The 18,785-nt window shown below is 46.9% G+C and overlaps 2 protein-coding genes across 8 annotated transcripts in view; one reads left to right on the plus strand and one right to left on the minus strand.

Moving 5' to 3' along the window:
- Positions 1 to 1,471: 1,471 nt before the first annotated feature.
- Positions 1,472 to 9,670, minus strand: CKB (creatine kinase B). 3 transcript variants are annotated; one of them, XM_074825210.1, is made up of 8 exons: positions 9,516 to 9,670; positions 8,363 to 8,575; positions 7,094 to 7,248; positions 6,055 to 6,187; positions 4,974 to 5,145; positions 3,333 to 3,456; positions 2,422 to 2,611; positions 1,472 to 1,836 (listed from the first exon to the last, which is right to left on the minus strand). In XM_074825210.1, exons 2-8 carry the CDS (start codon positions 8,553 to 8,555, stop codon positions 1,658 to 1,660), a joined length of 1,146 nt encoding a protein of 381 aa, XP_074681311.1. In that variant the 5' UTR covers positions 8,556 to 8,575; positions 9,516 to 9,670; the 3' UTR covers positions 1,472 to 1,657. The 3 variants fall into 3 exon arrangements, with proteins under 3 accessions (XP_074681311.1, XP_074681312.1, XP_074681313.1); XM_074825211.1 differs by lacking the exon at positions 8,363 to 8,575 and adding an exon at positions 7,720 to 7,907 and having other exon boundaries at positions 9,516 to 9,662; XM_074825212.1 differs by lacking the exon at positions 9,516 to 9,670 and adding an exon at positions 7,720 to 7,907 and having other exon boundaries at positions 8,363 to 8,379.
- A 4,422-nt stretch (positions 9,671 to 14,092) lies between these two features.
- TRMT61A (tRNA methyltransferase 61A) overlaps positions 14,093 to 18,785 on the plus strand; it is a 35,673-nt gene continuing 30,980 nt past the window's right edge. For all 5 annotated transcript variants that reach the window (XR_012623356.1, XR_012623358.1, XR_012623357.1 and 2 more), the window contains exons 1-2: positions 14,093 to 14,161; positions 16,892 to 17,256. Coding sequence is in view for 2 of the 5 variants with exons in the window: in XM_074825215.1 (XP_074681316.1) it covers positions 16,926 to 17,256 (331 nt within the window). In the remaining 3 variants the exon portion in view is untranslated. The remainder of the gene's footprint in view (positions 14,162 to 16,891; positions 17,257 to 18,785) is intronic.

Raw genomic sequence — 18,785 nt, forward strand, 5'->3', positions numbered from 1 at the left:
ACACTCTGATTACAAGATGCAGCACCAGCTATTTGCCAAGCATCTATGAACAGCGAAGGACAGCAAGGGGCACCTAAAGAATATACAGACCCAACCGGTTGTCTCTTGCACCATTTTCCCTTCCCTGCTCTCACAAGCCTTGTACAGAAAAAGCCCTGTGCTGATTAACTCAAATACAGGAACATCACCCAGCACAGAACAAAACTCTTACATGTGATCTCCTCTCCCCCACTCAGTTAAATTTGAATTACATAGAAATTAAAAAAAACAAAACTCATCTGAGATGTTCACTCAGCCTTTCCCTCACCAAAATTTAATTAGCTCACCTCAGCTGGAGTCATCACTTCAGCTAAGTGACAGCCTGCAATCACAGCCTTAGAAATATCACAGCCTCTACAAAAGAAAGCTTCAGTTATCTGCACAAACCTATATAAAGCTGCCCGCTGTGAAGCTATGTATCAACCTTTCATCACGCTTCTACAAAAGCCAGGTTTTAGCAGTGGGTAGAGCTGTTGAGCAGGTACTATCTGCTTCCCAGGTTGCACAAGCTGCAAAAGCTGTTGTTAGTTAGGCTCCAATGCTCCTAGTGATCAATGCTTCTGGAAAATGTTGCTCTTGCAGGTTAACATGATGCTTCCACACACCAAGCACACATGTACACCAACTACAACCATTCTGGAGAACAGACCTACTTGATACAACACTGTAAGCTCACACCCAGAGAAGAGCCTCAGCTTGCAAGTTAGACCATTTGGAAAAACACTCCCAACTATTTAGCATGTTTTAATTTACTATACTGCTTGTTTTTAGGTTCATGGAACAACTGGTGCATGAGCAAACAACAGTCAGCTGAAGAAAGTTACAGTTATCTCGTGTTTTCTCAGAACTGGCAGCTTATAGCCCCCATCTCTTCCCTGACTGAGCTGGAATCACTTAGAGAGAAGCATGGGTTTAATCTGTTTCACATCACACCTTACCCCAAAAAAGAGTGATTCGGTGTTTATACCAACTCTCTGCACATCTCTAGATTAAAGATGTGATCTCCCCACAAACTAGCTTAGTGTGGGTATTATTATGGGCTGAAGTCTGAGCTCAGAGCATTGCCCTGCAGCCCCAGGAGGACCTGTCTGAGAACAGTGGCCCTTTGTACCCAGATCTGTCTCCCCTCCCTTGCAGGAGTCAGCCTGGCTTGCTGCAGTCAGGATAATGACAGTTTACAGTTGCCATGAGCAGATACACAAGTCAAAGCCTTGGAGGTAGGGCATGTTTGCAGTGACTCATGTTTAACACTAGTTCTCAAGTTTACAGCAACTACAATCAAGTTAAATGTTCACTTCTGACACTGCTTTAACCACACTTCGACTCAAGTAGACTGCAGACAGGAAGATGTGCTAGCAACAAAACCACCCCAACTAAGAAAACCAAGTCGCTTAAATCTCAAAGACATACAGTTAAACACATCTAAGACATCTCGGGCAAAACCAACAGTTTATTTTGTTTTCAGCAACATCTCAACCATCAAAAAAATAAACTCTAACACAGATGGATGGAAGACTTCTCTACAGTGTAACTAAGTGGGCTCTGACCCCAGGGGTTTGAACTGGAGTAACATTTTATTATTCATCCAATAAGTTAGGAAGCACAAGAATAAAGCGCTTTATTTCTGAGCTGGTATGAGGGCATCGATGGACTGGCCTTTTTCAAGGCATTTTTCCATTTCAATGAGCAGCTTCACACCATCCACCACCATCTGCACCAGCTCCACCTCAGAGAAGCCAAGACGATCGGCATTGGAGACATCGAACACTCCTCCGACAGCAGCTGTGTCCACACCACCTGCAGCAAGAGATGGAGTTAGTACACTGACCACTGCTAGAGCCAGCGAGTCTACCCCTCTTCCCTCAATAGCTTCAGGTGGGAACACGGCAACACCATTCTCTACAAGCTGCCACTGGTGCCTCCTCCTACACGCAGGGAGATAAAACTGCACGTGACTGCCAACACGAGCCACAGAGCATGCCGTTAGACCAGCTTTTTATTCTTTTAACCCACGAGCTATCTAGCCCATGGTCAGGAGTACCCACTGTAGCTATATCTTAGCCAGAGGTTAAATCAGGATTCCCATCCCTGCTTACAACAGGAACAGCTGCCACCAGGCCCGCTTTATCTGGTGCTCAGGATCCCACAGAGGGACACACCTACATAGCTACATACAGTAAGGTATAAGCAGAGCACTGGCATCCCTGACTCCAAAACACAACAATTTTAAGACCTGGTTCTCTCCACGTGCTTTACAAAGGTACATTTGGGATGGTCTGACAGGCCCTGCCACTGTGAACCAAGACATGACTCTGTCTGTAGGCAGGCTTTTGCTGATGTCTCAGGGCAGCCTGACTAGGGTATCACTGTATCACTTCTCACCTGTGCCTCGTTTCTGCAGCCGAAGCCTCTTGAGGACTTCTCCGAACTTCTCGTGTTTCCCAAGGTTCGGTAGCTTGATGTGCACACCAGCACGGAGCCCTGTTCCAAGGTTGGATGGGCAGGTCAGGATGTAGCCCAAGTGTGGATTCCACATGAACTCGTAGTTTTTGGACTTGAAGAGAGTTTCTATCTATAAATAGAGAGAATGGATGTTTAGAGATTGTTCTCTGCCTGAAGGATGTAGGTCACCCATTAGTGCTCCTTTACTGCTTCAGTTACATAGCAACAGCCACAACAGTTTGAACAGCTATTTAAGTCAGTCACATAAGCCCCCTCCATCTGGAAAAAAACGGCCACCAACAAGGGGCTTTTAAGGCCTTAATCTTGCTCCTAGCAGTGAGGCTAAATTTAAGCTACACTACATAATCTGAAGTCACTATCTGTTGGGAAGCTTGATTTAGTAACATGTCAAGCTGGCACGCCTGTTAGGATTAGGGAAGGGGCTGGTAAGGCTCAAATTCATATCAAGACTAGGAGCTAAGAAAAGCATTCAGCCTAGAAACTTCAGCCCAGCTTTGTCTGTCCACATTCAAGCAATTTCTCCTGCCACACAAGGTCTCTCAAAGCTTGATTTATAGAACCACATAGAAATCCTTTAAGTACAGTTTAGACACTCGGATAAGGGTGCCACATCAGAGGACATATGCTAGATCTCATAGCCACAATGCCTTGCCAACACAAGTGTTTCAGAGCCCTCACAGCTCTGGACCTCGTCAGGGTGTTCCCAGAGACCCAAGCCATGAAACACCAGTACGCAGGACTCAGGAGGTGGCCTGAAGAGTTTGCATTCTCAGCTCTAACCAGAGAAACATGTACCATTTGAATCTACAGCTCAGGCAATATTGATTTACCTGTGTTAGCCCAGTACAGAAGCGGGTAAATACTTCCTTCATGTTGCCACCTTTCTGCATGGAAATAACTCTAAGGTGATCCTCCTCATTGATCCAAACAAGGAAGGTCTTGTTATCATTGTGCCTAGGAGACAAGGCAAACAACTTGTTGTCTGTCCCACCTGACATTCTCAAGTTAATTGTAATAGCACCAAATTACTCATCATTCTAGCTTTTATTTCGAGAGGCTCGCTTAGTTGCTTCTTCAAAGAAATTAATCTCACTTCTTTTGTCCATGCAGGACCTAACAGAGTTAAGCTAGTAGTTTTTACCCTGCTCTTTTCAAGACGTAGTTTGAATCAGCCTATACCTAAACAAGTCAGAATGAGTAATAACATGACACTAACCAGTCTTGCAGCATCAAACCTTAAAATCCAGTCATCCCCCTAGCTCACTTGTGGTCTGAGTTTACAGATTTAAGAGATTTCATCTGTTCAGCTGATTTGCAGAAGGGTGATCAGTATAGACTTGAGGCAGCCCTGTACAGTGATGTTCATGATGACACCACGTTGACAATGTATAAGAAAGCTGTTTATCATAATTTTGTCAGATTTTGTTAAACTGCATTTTGTACCTTATCAGAGAAGTTGAGTTTTCACTATTAAATTTTAGATCGGGGCTCTTCAGAGATGCTATAAAAACCTCTGAACACCAACAGGCCCCTCCTGTCCTAGCTTGCAGCTGGCAGCAAGTACTATCGTCAATATTTATCATGCTGATAATTTCTCAGCTTGATTAGGATCAAAAATTAACTAGTACCTGAGGAAAGTTATTTATGCAGACAACACTGAGACTTTACACTTCAAGCCTGCAGATTAGTCATGCTCAGATGACAGCGCTATCTAGTGCTGGCAATCTGCAGGTAGATGATGCAATCTTAAAGGTGACCTACAGAAACAAAGCATGCTTCCTCTGGGTTGTACTGAAGCGGCTACAGTAATAAGACTGGAGTATTCCAGTTGATAAAAACCTAGCCCTTGGCTTGCAAAGGAGCAAGTTAATTATGCTGCAGAAGCTCCTGAGATGCAGAGTTTTACGTAGGTGACCTACATCTAACAAGCAGAATCCTTCCATTCCACACCACCGCATCAGTCAACTCATGTCACCAAGTCTCTGGGGGCAGGGGGGGAAATCTTATCACTAGGACAGGTAAAGCCATCCTAGCCCAGCAGCAGTGGGTTTCTGCAAGCAGAAGTGAGGAGACTACAAGGGAGCAGCTATGAATCCAGTATCAAGTCTGAGCTAAGCCAACGCTATGGTTTGTTACCACAAGTTACGCTAAGCTCCTGGGACACGAGCTGAATGTAGTGGCACGCTACTTTCGTAAGCTGCTTCACTAACCTGTGCTGGATGGGTAGGCTCTGGTTACAGGCTAGCCAAGCTGGCTTGTTCCTACCAGCCCAATGCAGTGCATAGTAACACTTGTCCAAATTCTGCTGGTTTAGATGCAGCTTCCCCAGTGGATAACACAAAAGTTTCTCATTAGATTCCGCAATACAAGTTCAGAAGCTGCCATTTTGCCCAACAGTACAAGCCACAACCAAAACCGCAAGGTTTTTCTGCAGACACTGTGTACGACTCCTCCCTTCCAGGCATACTCACCAGATACCCCTGGCATCAGGCCAGTCTCGTGCCATCCCAGATGCCAACAGAAGAGGAGAAACTGGCTTGTCAAACAAGAAGTGATCATCAATCAGCTGCTGCTGCTCTGCATCAGTCATGTTCCTCAGAGCATAGTACTTCCCCTTGAGATCACCTTTCAGACTACCCAGAGCTGAAAGACAGAGTCACTTTTAGGATGGGACCAAAGATGTTAGACATTCCCAGCACTTGAGAGACCACACACAAAGTATGGCAATGTCTGATCTGCTGGGTTTGGTTCCTCCCTTGCTTTCATCTGCAATGGCAATGCCTTTGTGGCATCACAGAACTTAAGGCAGTATCAGATGATTTGTCTGCACCTTCCAGGCTTATACAAGTAGCCTTTGTTCCCTTGCATGCAGTATAGATTCATTACTGCTGCTTAACTGTAGAAGTAGAGTGCCTTCTTCCAAGGAGAATCAAGGTCATGTGTATAACAAACAGTATTATTCTAGTCAAGGACTGTCACACTGCCCTTGACAGGTTTTGGAACAACTGAACTCTCAGTCTCCAGAACTGCACCTTGAGTGTATCATTTCCTCTCAGTGGAGTTGGGAGGCAACACAAAAAACCTGCAGCTGAGGAATTCACTGAAAACTAGGGCTTACTCTAGTCAACTGCACATGTGGAGCAAGACTAACCTCTAAGCAAGCTGAACATTAATGAAAGTCAATTAAAAGCAGCCACAAAAGACTGCAACCATGACTCAAGCCCTGAAGTTGCTAAATACCTGTTACATTTCAGGTTTGAGCCATGATGAACCAACCTCTTTCCCCACGCACATAGAAAGAAGCTTTCAAGATCAGCAAAGGTCAACTTAAAGCAGTCCAACTTCCCTCTGACATGTGCTCTTGCTCTCAGCTACAAACTGCAATGCTGAGGCAGCTGTAATGTAATGAAACATTTTCAGGGAAGGTTCATGTTCAGATTAAGTCTTGAGGGAGGCGGCTTTTGCCAACTGCCTCCATTTTCAGCCTGCAAAGGACGCCTCTTGTGCAAAGGACATCAGTAGCTTTCCCGATGTACCCAGTTCTCACTTTACCTTCAACAGAGAGCTTTTCAATAGCCCGCCTCTCTCCTCGACTACAGTGCGGGGGAAGACAGAATCCACGGATGCTTCTACCAGTTCTGACACGGGAACTTAGCACGTAATTGGGATCCAGGTCATCACCTCCCTACAAGGTTAGGACACCAGTGAGTACAACTCTGTTGCCAAGATACCCTCAATACAGGTAGCTCCCATGCATTTAAGTATGCACCTTGTACCTGAGATATTGAACACTTGGCCTGTAAACCAGTGTCTTACTTCAGGACTATTTTCTTCAGCATTACCTCAAGTATCTGTGTAACACAACCCTAGTTTTGAGGCTAAGGCTACAGCTACTAAGTAGTGCTAGAAGACAGGAATACCACCAGACCATCAGTTTTATGTCCATTTCACACTACAGTCTGGGCTTGTTACCCCTTCAGAACTGCAATCTAGAGGTATAAACACTAGGCAAACCCTTGTTGTTTACGTAGGTATTTACTCTTGCAAATGAGAAATATTCACTGCAGTCATCCAAAGTCTCTTATTTTCAAGATGACCTATAGCTAGCCAATCAACATGGCATTAGGAATTCCTAGAGTCTACAGTAACATTTGAAATCCATAAAATGGGCAGAAATCCTTACTCCTAGCTGTAACAATGTCTATTCTATAGTATGAGACCAGGTGATATTTATGATCTGAGATCAGGTAAAAAAGTGTTACGTTTTAAGACAGTCCTTGACTCCTAGGACACTGTTGTTTAGCTTGACTACTGCAGCCCACAGAACTACATCTGGAATGTGTTTGGCACAACCTGTGCTGCAGCAGCACATGAAGCAAGCTCCTGCTGCATGCCAGCTGCCTGGTTCTACTGAGCTGCGGACATGCTACAGCAGCAAGCTCTTAAGTCTGATTGCACTGGACACCCAGCCTGTGGGTCTGTCTGGGTGAAAGTGAGGGAAGGGAGCTTGAGCAATCAGTTTAGGCAGCTGGCAACAACTTTACCCAGTCCTCAGACCAGTAGGCATCAGTAATTGATCAAAAGTTTATACCTGCAGGTTATCAGCATTCAGGTCGGTCTTGTGCTCATCAGTTGGTTTGTAGCCACCATGCCTGTCTTCAATAACTGGATCAAAGAGTTCCTTAAACACATCATAGGATTCCTCATCACCAGCTACGCATCCTACTGTCATTATGAAGGGATGGCCTGGAGTGGTAATAAAGTCAGAAGAGCTAAGTTTGGGTGATGTTTGGCTGTACTCCAGCGCAGCACTAACCAGGCAAGTTCTTTAGTGGTAGGTCTAGTCACTTAGAAATGCATTCTTACATAAAAACATTTGGAGAGACCCTACATTTTACGCAAAATGCAGTGCTATGGAAACCCGTAGCTGTTGCCATTAAACCATGCTCATTTGTCAAGCTTGGTTTAGGACAAATTTGCACAGCACATCCAATTTCACTAGCTAATTTAGACTACCAGATAGAACTTTTGTCTAAACAATCATGCTTTGCTGGAAGCAAGCATGCTTCCCTTTTTGTTCCTTCTGCTACAGGCAGAGCTGCATTTCTGTAGTCTGCTCATAAATATCACCTCCACAAGATTAGTTTTAAGTCACCATATTCAAAAAGCACCAGTTACTTCAGCTGGTTCACACAGAATATTCTCAACGCATTTTACCAGGATTATCAACCCCAGTCTGAATGACATCATCCAGGGTGAAGCCACTGGGCGTGACTCTCTCTCTCAGTTTCTTGTATAAATCCAGGGTTAGAACTTTGGCCATGTGGTTGTTGTGGGTGCTCAGGTCCGGATACTCCTCATCAGGAGGCAGTCTCTGATTATTTAGTTGGGCCATTTTGATATTGCTAGAGTAAAAATAAATACTGTAATGTTAACATGTAAACACGTCTGCTCCCCCTTTTTTCATAGAAGTGCTAGAGAACATCACATAACCAGTTTGGAATAGGAATAGACCAGAACAGCCAGGTTAGCCGACATTTTTTTCCCCCCCGGTTGTGTTATAATTAGAATGCATTTTGGTTCTTTGGGTGGTTTCTTTCTTTTTTTCCAGATTGAGAGTATTTAGCAGAGCAGTTACATAATTGAAGTGTCTGGGAATTGATATGTCAGATCACAGCAAGGAATACGGCTTGACAGAACAAGGCCTCTTAACACAGCCATGTGTTTAGAGCCGCCTCTCAATGCTTTACGAGACTTGCTTCTCAGCAGCTCAAGAGCTTTGGGTGCCATTGTCAAGAAGCACTTCCAGTAAGGAGGGAGAACAGATCGTTATGCAGATCTAACGGTCCCCAGCCGTTACCTGGGTTGTCAACCCCAGTCTGGATGACATCATCCAGCGTAAATCCACTGGGAGTCTGCTTATCCCTCAACTTCTTGTACAGGTCCAGGGTCAGCACCTTGGCCATGTGATTGTTGTGAACGCTCAGGTCAGGGAACTCGTCACCATCAGAGTACTTCATCTTCAGGAGGTTGTGGCTGTTTGAGAAGGGCATGTCTGACCCTACCGCAGTCACTAGGGGAGAAAGAGGGGAAGCCTATCACTGGGGGCTCGGCAGGCCTCCAAACCACCCGGGGGAGAGCCAGGCACCCAAGCAAGGTCACCTTGGCTGTTGTTCAACCCGTGTCTTTTACACCTTTGCTGCTACACCACCTTCCACAAGAGCCAGGAAGAAAGAAAGAAAAAAGTTCTTCACCTCCACCAACCTTGCCCCGTCCTTAAACATCCCTGTTGCAAGGGCAGGGGCTCTCCCCGCTCCGCCAGGGCTCCGCCCGGGTGCAGGGATGCGCCCAAGGTCGCACGGAGCGGCCGTGGCAGCGCCGGACAGAACCCGCCGGCGGCTCTGGGGCAGGGGGAGCGTCCGGGCCGCGGCGGAGCTGGGAGGGGGGGAGGCTCGTCCCCGCCGGGATCCCGGGCGGGGCGGCAGGTGAGCGGGGCGGCACCGCGATGCCCTCAGCCTGCGGTCGCGCCTTCTCCCGCCGCTGCCGGGCAGGGGTGGAGGGGGGGGGCACCCGCCGCGCCCCGGCCCACGGAGCGACAGCGCCCGGCGCCCTCCGCGCCCGCGGAGCCCCGGCTGCTCCCCGACTTGGGAGCGGAGGAGTGGGAAGCATCCAACAAGCCATTATACAACAGACGGCTCCCTCGGGGGACCTGGCTGGGGCGAGCATATGTAACTACCCTGCTAAATACCGGGTTAATCTGGTTTTAGAGCGGGGCCCGCTCCAGCTGGGGACAAGCCCAGTAAGCACCTGCGCCGCGTCCCCCGCCCCGGCTGCACGCCGGGCGCCCCTGCCCCGCGCTGCCCCCCCCGCCGCACCCCCAGCCCCGCTCCCCCTCCTCAGCCGGACCAGCTCCACCCCACACAGGCGGAGGTGGAGGAAAAAGAAAACAAAAAAAAAATTAAGAAAGATCTTATTTTAAAGCTGCAGGACGGCTCGGCTGCCCCGGGACTTACCGAGGGCTCCGCAGCCAAAGCAAGGACCTCCGCGCCCGCTCCGCTCCCCTCTGCTGCCCTAGCCGGAGTGGAGCCCCGGTGCCGCCGCCGCGCCTCTTTTATATAGAGTGTGACCCGCCGCCCCATTGGCCGCTATTTATAGCCCATTCATTCCATTGGGCCAGGCGCGAGAGGGCGGGGCGAGCGCCCCGCCGCTGGCCGGGCGCGCGCTTACCGCCATTTTGGTTGGCGGGGCGGGGGGCGCGGGGCCGGTGGGGCGCAGCCGGGGCGGCTCCCGCAGCGGAGGGGGAATGGCGGCCGCGGTGACTTCACCGAGCACGTGCATGCGCGCGGAGGCGCATCCCCGCGTCCCATTGGCCAGGGGCTGCCCACAGGGGGCGGGGCCGTGGCGCACCGCAGGTGGGCACGCGGCCGGTCGCCGGTCAGGCTTCGCGCCTCGGTTGGGGATTTAACGGGTGTAAAAACCCGACACCCTAAAAATAAGGGTTTGTAGTGTCAGGACCACGTGCCCCGAGTCGCGTGAGCGATCAGCTGCCCCCGCGGGGGCCTGGCCGCGGCTCTGGCGCTCAGCCCCCAGCACCCCAGCCCAGAGGCCTCCCTCTGCGGGGGAAGGAGCTGCCGCTCGCCCCGCGCCTCGCCTCCAGCACCTGCGAAGCCGTGGGCTCATTTTACAGTTTAATTTGAAAGGAAGCAGGGTGGTTGTATAAAGCACAGCGAGTCTCCTGCTCTTGTCGTGTGCCAAAAAAACCCCAACTGTCTTAAGGTTTATTGGAGAGTGGCTGATTTCCCACTGAAGACTGAAGCAGGAAGGTTGAGATTTGACCCATCTAAAACTCACCGAAAATTCATGAAAATAGTGACTTCCACTGGTCTCTTCGCAGGCATGAGCAGGGTTTGTCCCAAAGCTAAGGTGCAGCTGAGAATCCCATTGTTTGCAGAATTAAATATATCAATAACATGAATGACTGCCTTGATCTGACCTTCACCTTTACATAACAGTTTCTTCCTCTTTCTCTGACGTCTGTGTCTCACAAGAGAACCCGTGTTTATTCTCCTGTCCCGAGAGTGCACTTACCCACGTGAACACGGATCTGAGTTGCGGAGTTCCTTTCTTTGATGCGAGTTGTCAGTGTCAGCAGACATCAGCAGAAACTCTTTCCCCAGGACAATTCTTTCAGCACCACAACCAGTACCCTCACCCCAACCACAAGAAGCATATGCACTTTACAGAACCGCTTAGGATTTAAAAAAAATAATATACATATAGAGGAAATCATTACAAAATAAGAAAAATAGACTGCTTCAAATAAAAATGTGTTGTGTTTGGCTGCCATCCAGATTTCCCAGCTATTCCAGGTCCGATAGACCGAGATGCTGAGTATACAGATCTCCAGCAGAAGCCAAGGGCTCAGCATCTGTGCTAGTCTGGTCTCCTACCTCCCGGATCAAAGAACAAATCCTCTCTCTAGGTCTCCTCTGCCTTTTTAACCTCCCAAAATCTTCCCCTATGTTTTACTAGTTTCACACAACGCTCATGCCTCAGAATTGTGTAAATTGCAAATAATGCCATCGCCAACCAAGCGTTAGATGAATGTAAGTGTAAAATCATACCCGGAGTCCTCAAAATAAATGCAATGTTGCTGGATGACTTCAGTTGCAAACACAGTTCTGATTGTGGATTTTTTTAATGTAAAACACTTGGTGGGTGGTTTTTTTTTTTTAATTTAGAACAATAGAAATAAAACTAAGGCCATTTTCTTACATTACACCGTATTTTGGTGGTGTTTTTCTTCACAAAAAAAAGCCTATCAGGGTTAGGTACTGAAGGTTCCTTTTGTCTTATTCCATAATCTATTGCTACACAAACAGAGAAGCAATCAACTGTTCTGTACTATAATTGTTCTGCAGATTCGTGGAGTTGAGGTCACCTCAAGAACCAAAATCCAAGGATCCATTTCTATTCATTGGACATGCCCTTTCCTTTCCAGTCTTGCAGAACAGGGAATACCAGTCATTATTATAAGCTGGTAGTAGTCTCAATGTGCTGTTCATTATAGCACTTCCGACACAAACACACACCTCTTCCTCACTTTTGACTGAAAAGAGGACGTGGAAAGAGAGTCACAGGTGCAAAACCACCAAAATATATCCAATTTATGTGTTTAATAAACAGTGCACCCTCTACCCCCTTTTCCTCACCACTATTTGACAAATTTCTAGCATGCAGTAAGTCAGAAGTGGCTATTACCTCACTGGGTTTTATTCAGAAAGCATTTTAAGATTTGCTGAAAGCTGTGTGTAAATTGGATCCTACCTTTGTTACAGCACCCCATACCAGCTTCCCTAGTGACTTAATTATAGATGCTGGGCCATATGTCAACAGACTCTGATCAACCATTTTATCTAGCTCATCTGCTGAGAGAATACTTTCTTTGGATAAGCCTGTATGGCCTGTTAGACTGTGAGAAAGACACCAGTACTTACCTTCTGTGCTGGGATGATCTCTCAGTGCACACTGACTTACACAGTACATTGCTGTTCTGCAGCTCAGGATGGAAAGGTGGGGTGATTACTCCAGAGAACTCTGCACTGAGCTTTAACAATGAAGAATCAAGGGAAGTTAATCATGGGCCATGCAGCTAACTTCCTAAGAGGCTTAATTATAAATGTTGTGCAGTGTACAACTGCAAGAAGAGATGGGTGTTAGCTAGCGAATGTGTCTTCTGAAATTACTCGTGTGAACGTAAGATGAACCTGAAGAATCGAAGGATAAACATCTTCTGGAAAATCTAGAATATTCCAAATTAGGAAAGAGCAAGAGAAAGTGGTTTGCTACAAACAACTGAATTGTTTCCAATTCTTAATTGACAACTGAACAGCACTTGAAAATTAAACATAACATTCATTATCAGTAGATTAAAGAAATTGGTTATAGATGCATCTGCTTTCTCAAATGAAACTTCTCTTTCCATTTACATTTATCACTTAAAATATATTTGCCTAGTTATTATCCTTGGTGTATTTTTTCACGCTGCTCAGGCAGTCTGTTGAAAATTACTGATTGTTTCCAGTGAGCTGAGTGCCTGTGGAAACTAGATGTTGCTGAGTGTCTTGATCTGGCGTACAGTGAGGCCCACAGCGATCTGAACAGCAGTTCATCATGGGAAAGAAAGGGCATAAGAACATAAACAATGACAAATATGACCAATGACACTAAAATTGACAGAAAAAACCCCAGGGTAGTTGCAAATATAAAGGCACAGTAGAGCCATGATTGCCAGTCAGAAAAACAGCTGAGTAGGAGTTCGCAGTTTAAGAAACCTCTGAAACTGCATACATTATGTTTAGATTAGATGGAGGAGAGTTTCATAACTAAATAACAAAGACTACTGCAATTATGATATGGGCAGGTCAACAGCACAACAAAAAATATGTTCTCACTGAAGGTAATGGGCAAAATTTCCCTTATACTTGATGGAATCACATTCATTTAAAAAAATCACAAATTGTCATCTGAACAGCTCTCCGTTAATGTGTTCTTGATTGTGGAAGGATGACTTTTTCTCCACTACCATGCATTAGAGGTTACTGGTGAAGACAGCACCATACAGGGCGTTATCTGATTTAGCTGGGAACGTTACCTGCACGTCCAGTGTGATTCACATGTTCTCTGCTATGCCCATACCCCTCCCATGCCAGGTGGCCTGGGCTTGTTGCAAGCAGAAGATGAGGCGATACTCTCCTCCTTTGCTCCTCCTTGCCTCCTGACTACATCCCCCATACCACTGGGGCACGCAGGGCTCTCCACTTCAATCCTAAACACGAGACAGAAGTAGGAGTTAGTACTGTGCTATTTGGGGTTTAGATAGTGATTCTGCTGCTTGCTTCTGAGCCCACATTGTGGTTTCTCCTACAGCCTTACGAAACCCGTGTGAAGAGCTTGGTTGGCCTTGAGCTGCCTTTCCCCCGAGCTGGCAGCCCCGGGGGAGGGCAGGCAGAGCTTTCTGGAAGCCGCCTGCCTGGGGAACCGGAGGTGAGGCCCGGGTCCACCAACGGCAAAGGCAGAACCATTCCCTGGGGAAGGGGCTTCCCCCCTGCTGGCGGCAGCCCTCAAGGCTCCCCAAACACACACCTGATGGGTGACAAACATGAGTTCCCACTGGGTTCACTGGTGACCCTCATGGCCCTTCACAGCAACGTGCCGCCCGTTGGGTCCCCTCAACTTTCACCAAGAGGCGCAGTGAATGGCTGCTGCCCCTTAGCGCCCTCACGGCCCCACAGCCGGCTGGGACCGCCACCCCTCCAACCAACCCCGGCCGGCTCGGCGAGGGGTGCCCGGAGGGCAGCTGAGGGCGGTCGGTGACCGTCCCCCATCCTCAGGGACCCCGCAAAGAGCGCTGAGGGGACGGGCGCCTCGATCGGGCTGCGGGCAGTGGGGGCCGAGGGGCCGGGCGGCGGCAGTCGGGGCTGACCGCGCCGGGCACCGGCACCGGCGAGTCCCCGCTCCAGGCAGGGCTGACGAGGGCGGAGGCGGCGGGGAGGCGGGAGCGTCAGCAGCCTGCGACCGGGGTGGAAGGAGGCGCTGGGCGGGCACCGCGTGTGAGGAGAGCCGGGCCGGGCCTGCTGGCGGGGCTCAGCCCCGGAAGGTAACGGCTGTGGGGACGGGGAGAGCTGGTAACTGCTGGGGGGCGCGAGGCCCTGCGGAGCGGCGCGGGACCTGGGGCGAGGGCGCTCCCGCTCCCTGCGGAGCCGCCGCCCGGGCCCGTCACGGGTTAATGCCGCTCTCTTGCAGGCTAATCCCTCCTCTGACCCCGCTCTCTCCCCTTCCCAGCCTGGGCTGTGCTTTTAACCCCTCCTCAGCAAATACTGAATTAAATCAGTCAAACCTGCACGCGGCTCCGGAGCAGCCATTACGTTACGGGGTCCGCTGCCACGGGCTCGTGCGCTCCCGGGGGGCGGGAACGGCGTTACTGGCCTGAGGGCAGGGGGACCGGGCTGTCGCTGAGGGGCCCTCGGGGAGGGCGGGGGCCCCGCCGGCTGACGGGTGGCCAGGTAGCGGATTCACCAGCCTCCACGTTACCGGGGGCCTGCGCTGCCCAGGAGGCGAGAGGGTTATGCCTGCCTCCTCCTCCTCCTCCTCCTCCTCGGGAGGTTCCCCCTCTGCAGTGCCAAGCAGCAAGGCTTCTCCGAGGGGGAAGAGGCAGCCTGCCAGGTCTGTGGGGGAGCTGGTCAGGAGAGGGAGGGGTGTATCTGGGTTTTGGTTGAAGGGAACACAGAATCATTTTAGTGGTTTAATTTGTGAGGCTGTGAGGGGTCGCTTGGGTCATGGAGTTTAGGTCGCTGCAGTCATGGGAAATACAGAGTTGAGGCAAGCCTGTAGAAACGCCCTAATCCCTTGCCACAAGCCACTGCCTCATCTTCCATTCCACTCCCACTCCACAGCACAGTGTGGTAAAAGTAATAATGTACCAAAGCATCTGTATGCTACCCAGAGAGCAAAGGAGACAGAGGTGACAACAGTCCACGAGGCCCTGCCTTGGTGGGGAATGGAAAATGACTGAAAATGAATGAAAATGAGCGCTTGTGGATCACTGTGCTCCTTGCCATAAGGGGAGACAAAGAAACTACCAAAACTCCTCACAGACCCCAAATTCACCCCAAGTGCGTGAATATAATGTGCCAGGTGAGATCTGAGCCCGAGAGATCTGTCACTTGGGATGTCAGCATACACTGTTGTGACAATTAGTTGTGGTAAGTGTAGCAGCTCGAAGGCAAAGAAACTGGAACTCAGTTTGTGTAATCAAAGGGAGAATAATTCTCCCTGTGTCCCCGCAGACATGCTGCAGAAATGTTGCTTTTGCACATGGGTGTAACTACAGTCTAAATACTGTGAAAGAAATGGATTACAGTCGAGCTTCTTTCAAATGGTACTGTTCTAAGAGCCGAAAACTACCTTGCATTAATAGCATCTAGAATGAGAACTACAAGTGTCATGAAAGACTAAGACATGAATATAATCAGAAAGTGCAAGATATAAAATGGGGTTAAACTTTTGTACTATCGCACAAAGTCCAGTCTGTATACATTTCTGAATTCATGGGATGCCCTTCTTACTATTTCACCATATGTTCAGAGAGGCCTATTCTGCTTTGGCATCTGAATACCTTATGCAATAAGCATGTCATAAGCTTTGGAAGTTTTAGCCACGAGCACACCTGTTTATCAGTCTCAATGACTGCAGTGGAAGAATTATAAATCTAGCTGCTTAACAGCAAATTGAACTACAATGAGTTTTGGACAACAAAAACAGACTAGAATTTGAGAACTTAAAGTTTTTCATGAAAACGATGAAGTAGGACCAAGCTATTACAGAAGCACTGGAATAAAATCATAATTTTGAAACTATTAAGTAGCACTGCTTTTAGTTATCTCGTGGAAGAAATACCAGAAATCTGACTTTCGAAGCCTTCTGTCATAGGTTTAATTGCTAACTTTTGGATCACCATTAAACAATTCCTTCCATGAACTGATCAACCTGCATCTTAGGTTGTTAGCTGCCTTATCTGAAAGGCAAAGCTAGGTTTCATTGTAAGCTGCCTTATAATTTCTAGATTGTCTTCTCAAAGACAACAAAATTTAATTGTAATTCTCTAAACAGCTCTGAGATCATGGGGCTAAAGTGATAAAACTGCTTGCATTAGCTTGCAAATGGTTGTTTACATTTAGTTGCAGCACAGGTCACTTCCCAGACAATTACTCTGCACCTCCAATGGCAAATTAAAGGCCGCAGTATTGTTTTTTCCTTGTAGCTAGTCAAATTCCTGAGTAAATTAATGCAGATACTACCTTTATCCTACCTCTAAACCTTCATTTGGAAAACTTTCATGTAAACTTTTGTTAGTGGCCTATTCTAATAACTAGGGATTGATATCCAGGCAAGTATGTTGTAAATCACCAAGGAATAACCCAGCAGATGGAAATAAAAGTTACTGCTTAACAACATACTCTGAGAGCTTGTGAACTGGAATAGAACAGAGTACTGAAATTGATACTAACATGCAAGTTTCTCAGTAGTATTGTGGAGCAGGCTGAGTAAATTATAATGTATTTGCTAAATTTTCTTTAAAATGCACCATAAAATGGGAAAAACACTGGTTACATTCAAATCCGTGGGATCTTTCCATTGATTTTAATTGGATCAAGAGTGCAGCGTGGGGGAGGCCCCTGAACTTCATGGAGTTCTCTTGCTAACATCTTATTTGCACAGTGTGGTTTTGTTCTGTGTTGGGGAAAATAAAATTACTTGGGTTTATGTCTGTAGTTTCAGCTCCATTGTGATCCTGCAAAACTCTCTTGACATGCTTATTCTTTTCTAGGTGACAACCATCAGCCAACCACAAGACTGTCACAATGAGTTTTGTTGAATATGGAGATACAATAAAGGATGGGGACACAGCTATTGTGTTCTTGGGGCATGAATCCATGTTTCCTGTGAAAGTCCAGCATGGCACCGTAACTCAGACTAAGTACGGGGTCATCAGGCATTCCACAGACCTCATAGGCAAGAAGTATGGCTCCAAAGTGACCTGCAGTAAAGGAGGATGGGTGTTTATTCTTCATCCAACTCCAGAACTGTGGACCATGAATCTTCCGCACAGAACGCAGATTCTGTATTCCACTGACATCTCTATAATCACCATGATGTTAGAACTGAAGCCAGGCTCCATAGTATGCGAATCAGGTAATAATTAATACACTGAAATCCTTTATTAAGAACTAACACCAACACTTCCATGAAAAAACAGGCTTATCTTTACATTTTGCAAAAAGCCTTTTTTTCCCATTGTGATATAATTTTCCCAACCTACACATTGAGTAATTCGATTTCATATGCACGTGTTATCAGCTGCTGTTTCTTCAGCAAGTGATGTTATGCTGGGCTCATGTATGGGTATACCTTTGAGTATGTGTTTGATTAATTCATCTTCTTAGAGTAAACGTAAACATTTTTCTTTGCCTTTTCTAAAACTGTTAAGTACTTCAAAAATATTTTTAAATGCGTGATTTGAATCAAAATTCAGGCTTTGAATTTGCAGTTTCAGAAAACATAGTTGAGATAACCCAGTGAAAGAGACCCTGATGATAGGGTGTTGAACTAATAAGGGAAATAAATTGGCATATTTATATAATGTGATACCATGTAAGTACATATATTTCATCTTTCTCTTCTCAAAGTGTGATCCACTTGTACCACTGCAACTGCATGCAATGTCACTGTAGCTGTATAATACAATGGATGATGTGTTCATCACAGGGCTGTATTTTGTTTCTAAACTTGGTTTAATTTATTACAGCTTCCATGATTTTGTTTAATTTGCAAATAAGGAGTGAAATTTTCTGTTAATAGATATTTTCCTGGTTAAATACAGTTAATGCTTTCATGGCTTTATTACTGCAGGCAGTATGAGGCTTGCTTGATTTGAGTGCATCTCTGCAGTATGGAAAATGTGAACTGAGGTAGTTTGTCCTTGTTTTTTCTGGCTGTTTCCTTTGAGTGTTTTTATGAAGCAGTTTCATGCATTTCTCTCTCAAGCATAGATATGGCAAAGGATCAGGATGATGGGATTGTGCTGCACTGCGTTTTCTTGGATTTAGCATTTCCTGTTCCCACCCAAGCATAATTTTGGCCAGCTTTTCAGGCATAATGACCACTTTACAACACAACTGAAATACCACTTATCTCTGCATCCAGTTGCACCCATTAAGAAACAGGTGGTATATGGAGCTGGTTGCTGTATAGCAGCCCTTGAAATAGGCAAAGCCATATGCAGAAACCTCTGGTACTGTTAAAATGGTTGGGTCCTATGAGTTTACAGTTTGGTTTGTAGGACGATTGGACATTTTTAGGGTTGTCATGGGAAGTAGTAGTATTGTTCATTGGGCAGCTCTTCACCTCTTCCCTGCCCTGCTTTGTTTAGACAGGATGGGAAAAATAAACACAACCAATTATTCAGGGAGGGGGAGATTGGAATTGCTCCATGTCTTGCCTCACTTGGAACAGGCAAATGGTGAAGTACAGAGCTGCACATAAAACGCTTTCAGTAATGTCAAAGGTACCTAGAGAGGGGGAAAATGTTTAAAAGCTCATTTATCTAAACAGCTAAGAAATAGAAACACTTGATGAGGTAACCTACCCAGATTCCCCAAAATTTTGAGTCAAAAGTGATAACCACAAACAATCCTTTTTGCTAATGGGAAAATGTGCCCAGG

Source organism: Strix aluco, chromosome 4 (genome assembly GCF_031877795.1).
Source record: "Strix aluco isolate bStrAlu1 chromosome 4, bStrAlu1.hap1, whole genome shotgun sequence".
Taxonomy (NCBI): Eukaryota; Metazoa; Chordata; class Aves; order Strigiformes; family Strigidae; genus Strix; species Strix aluco.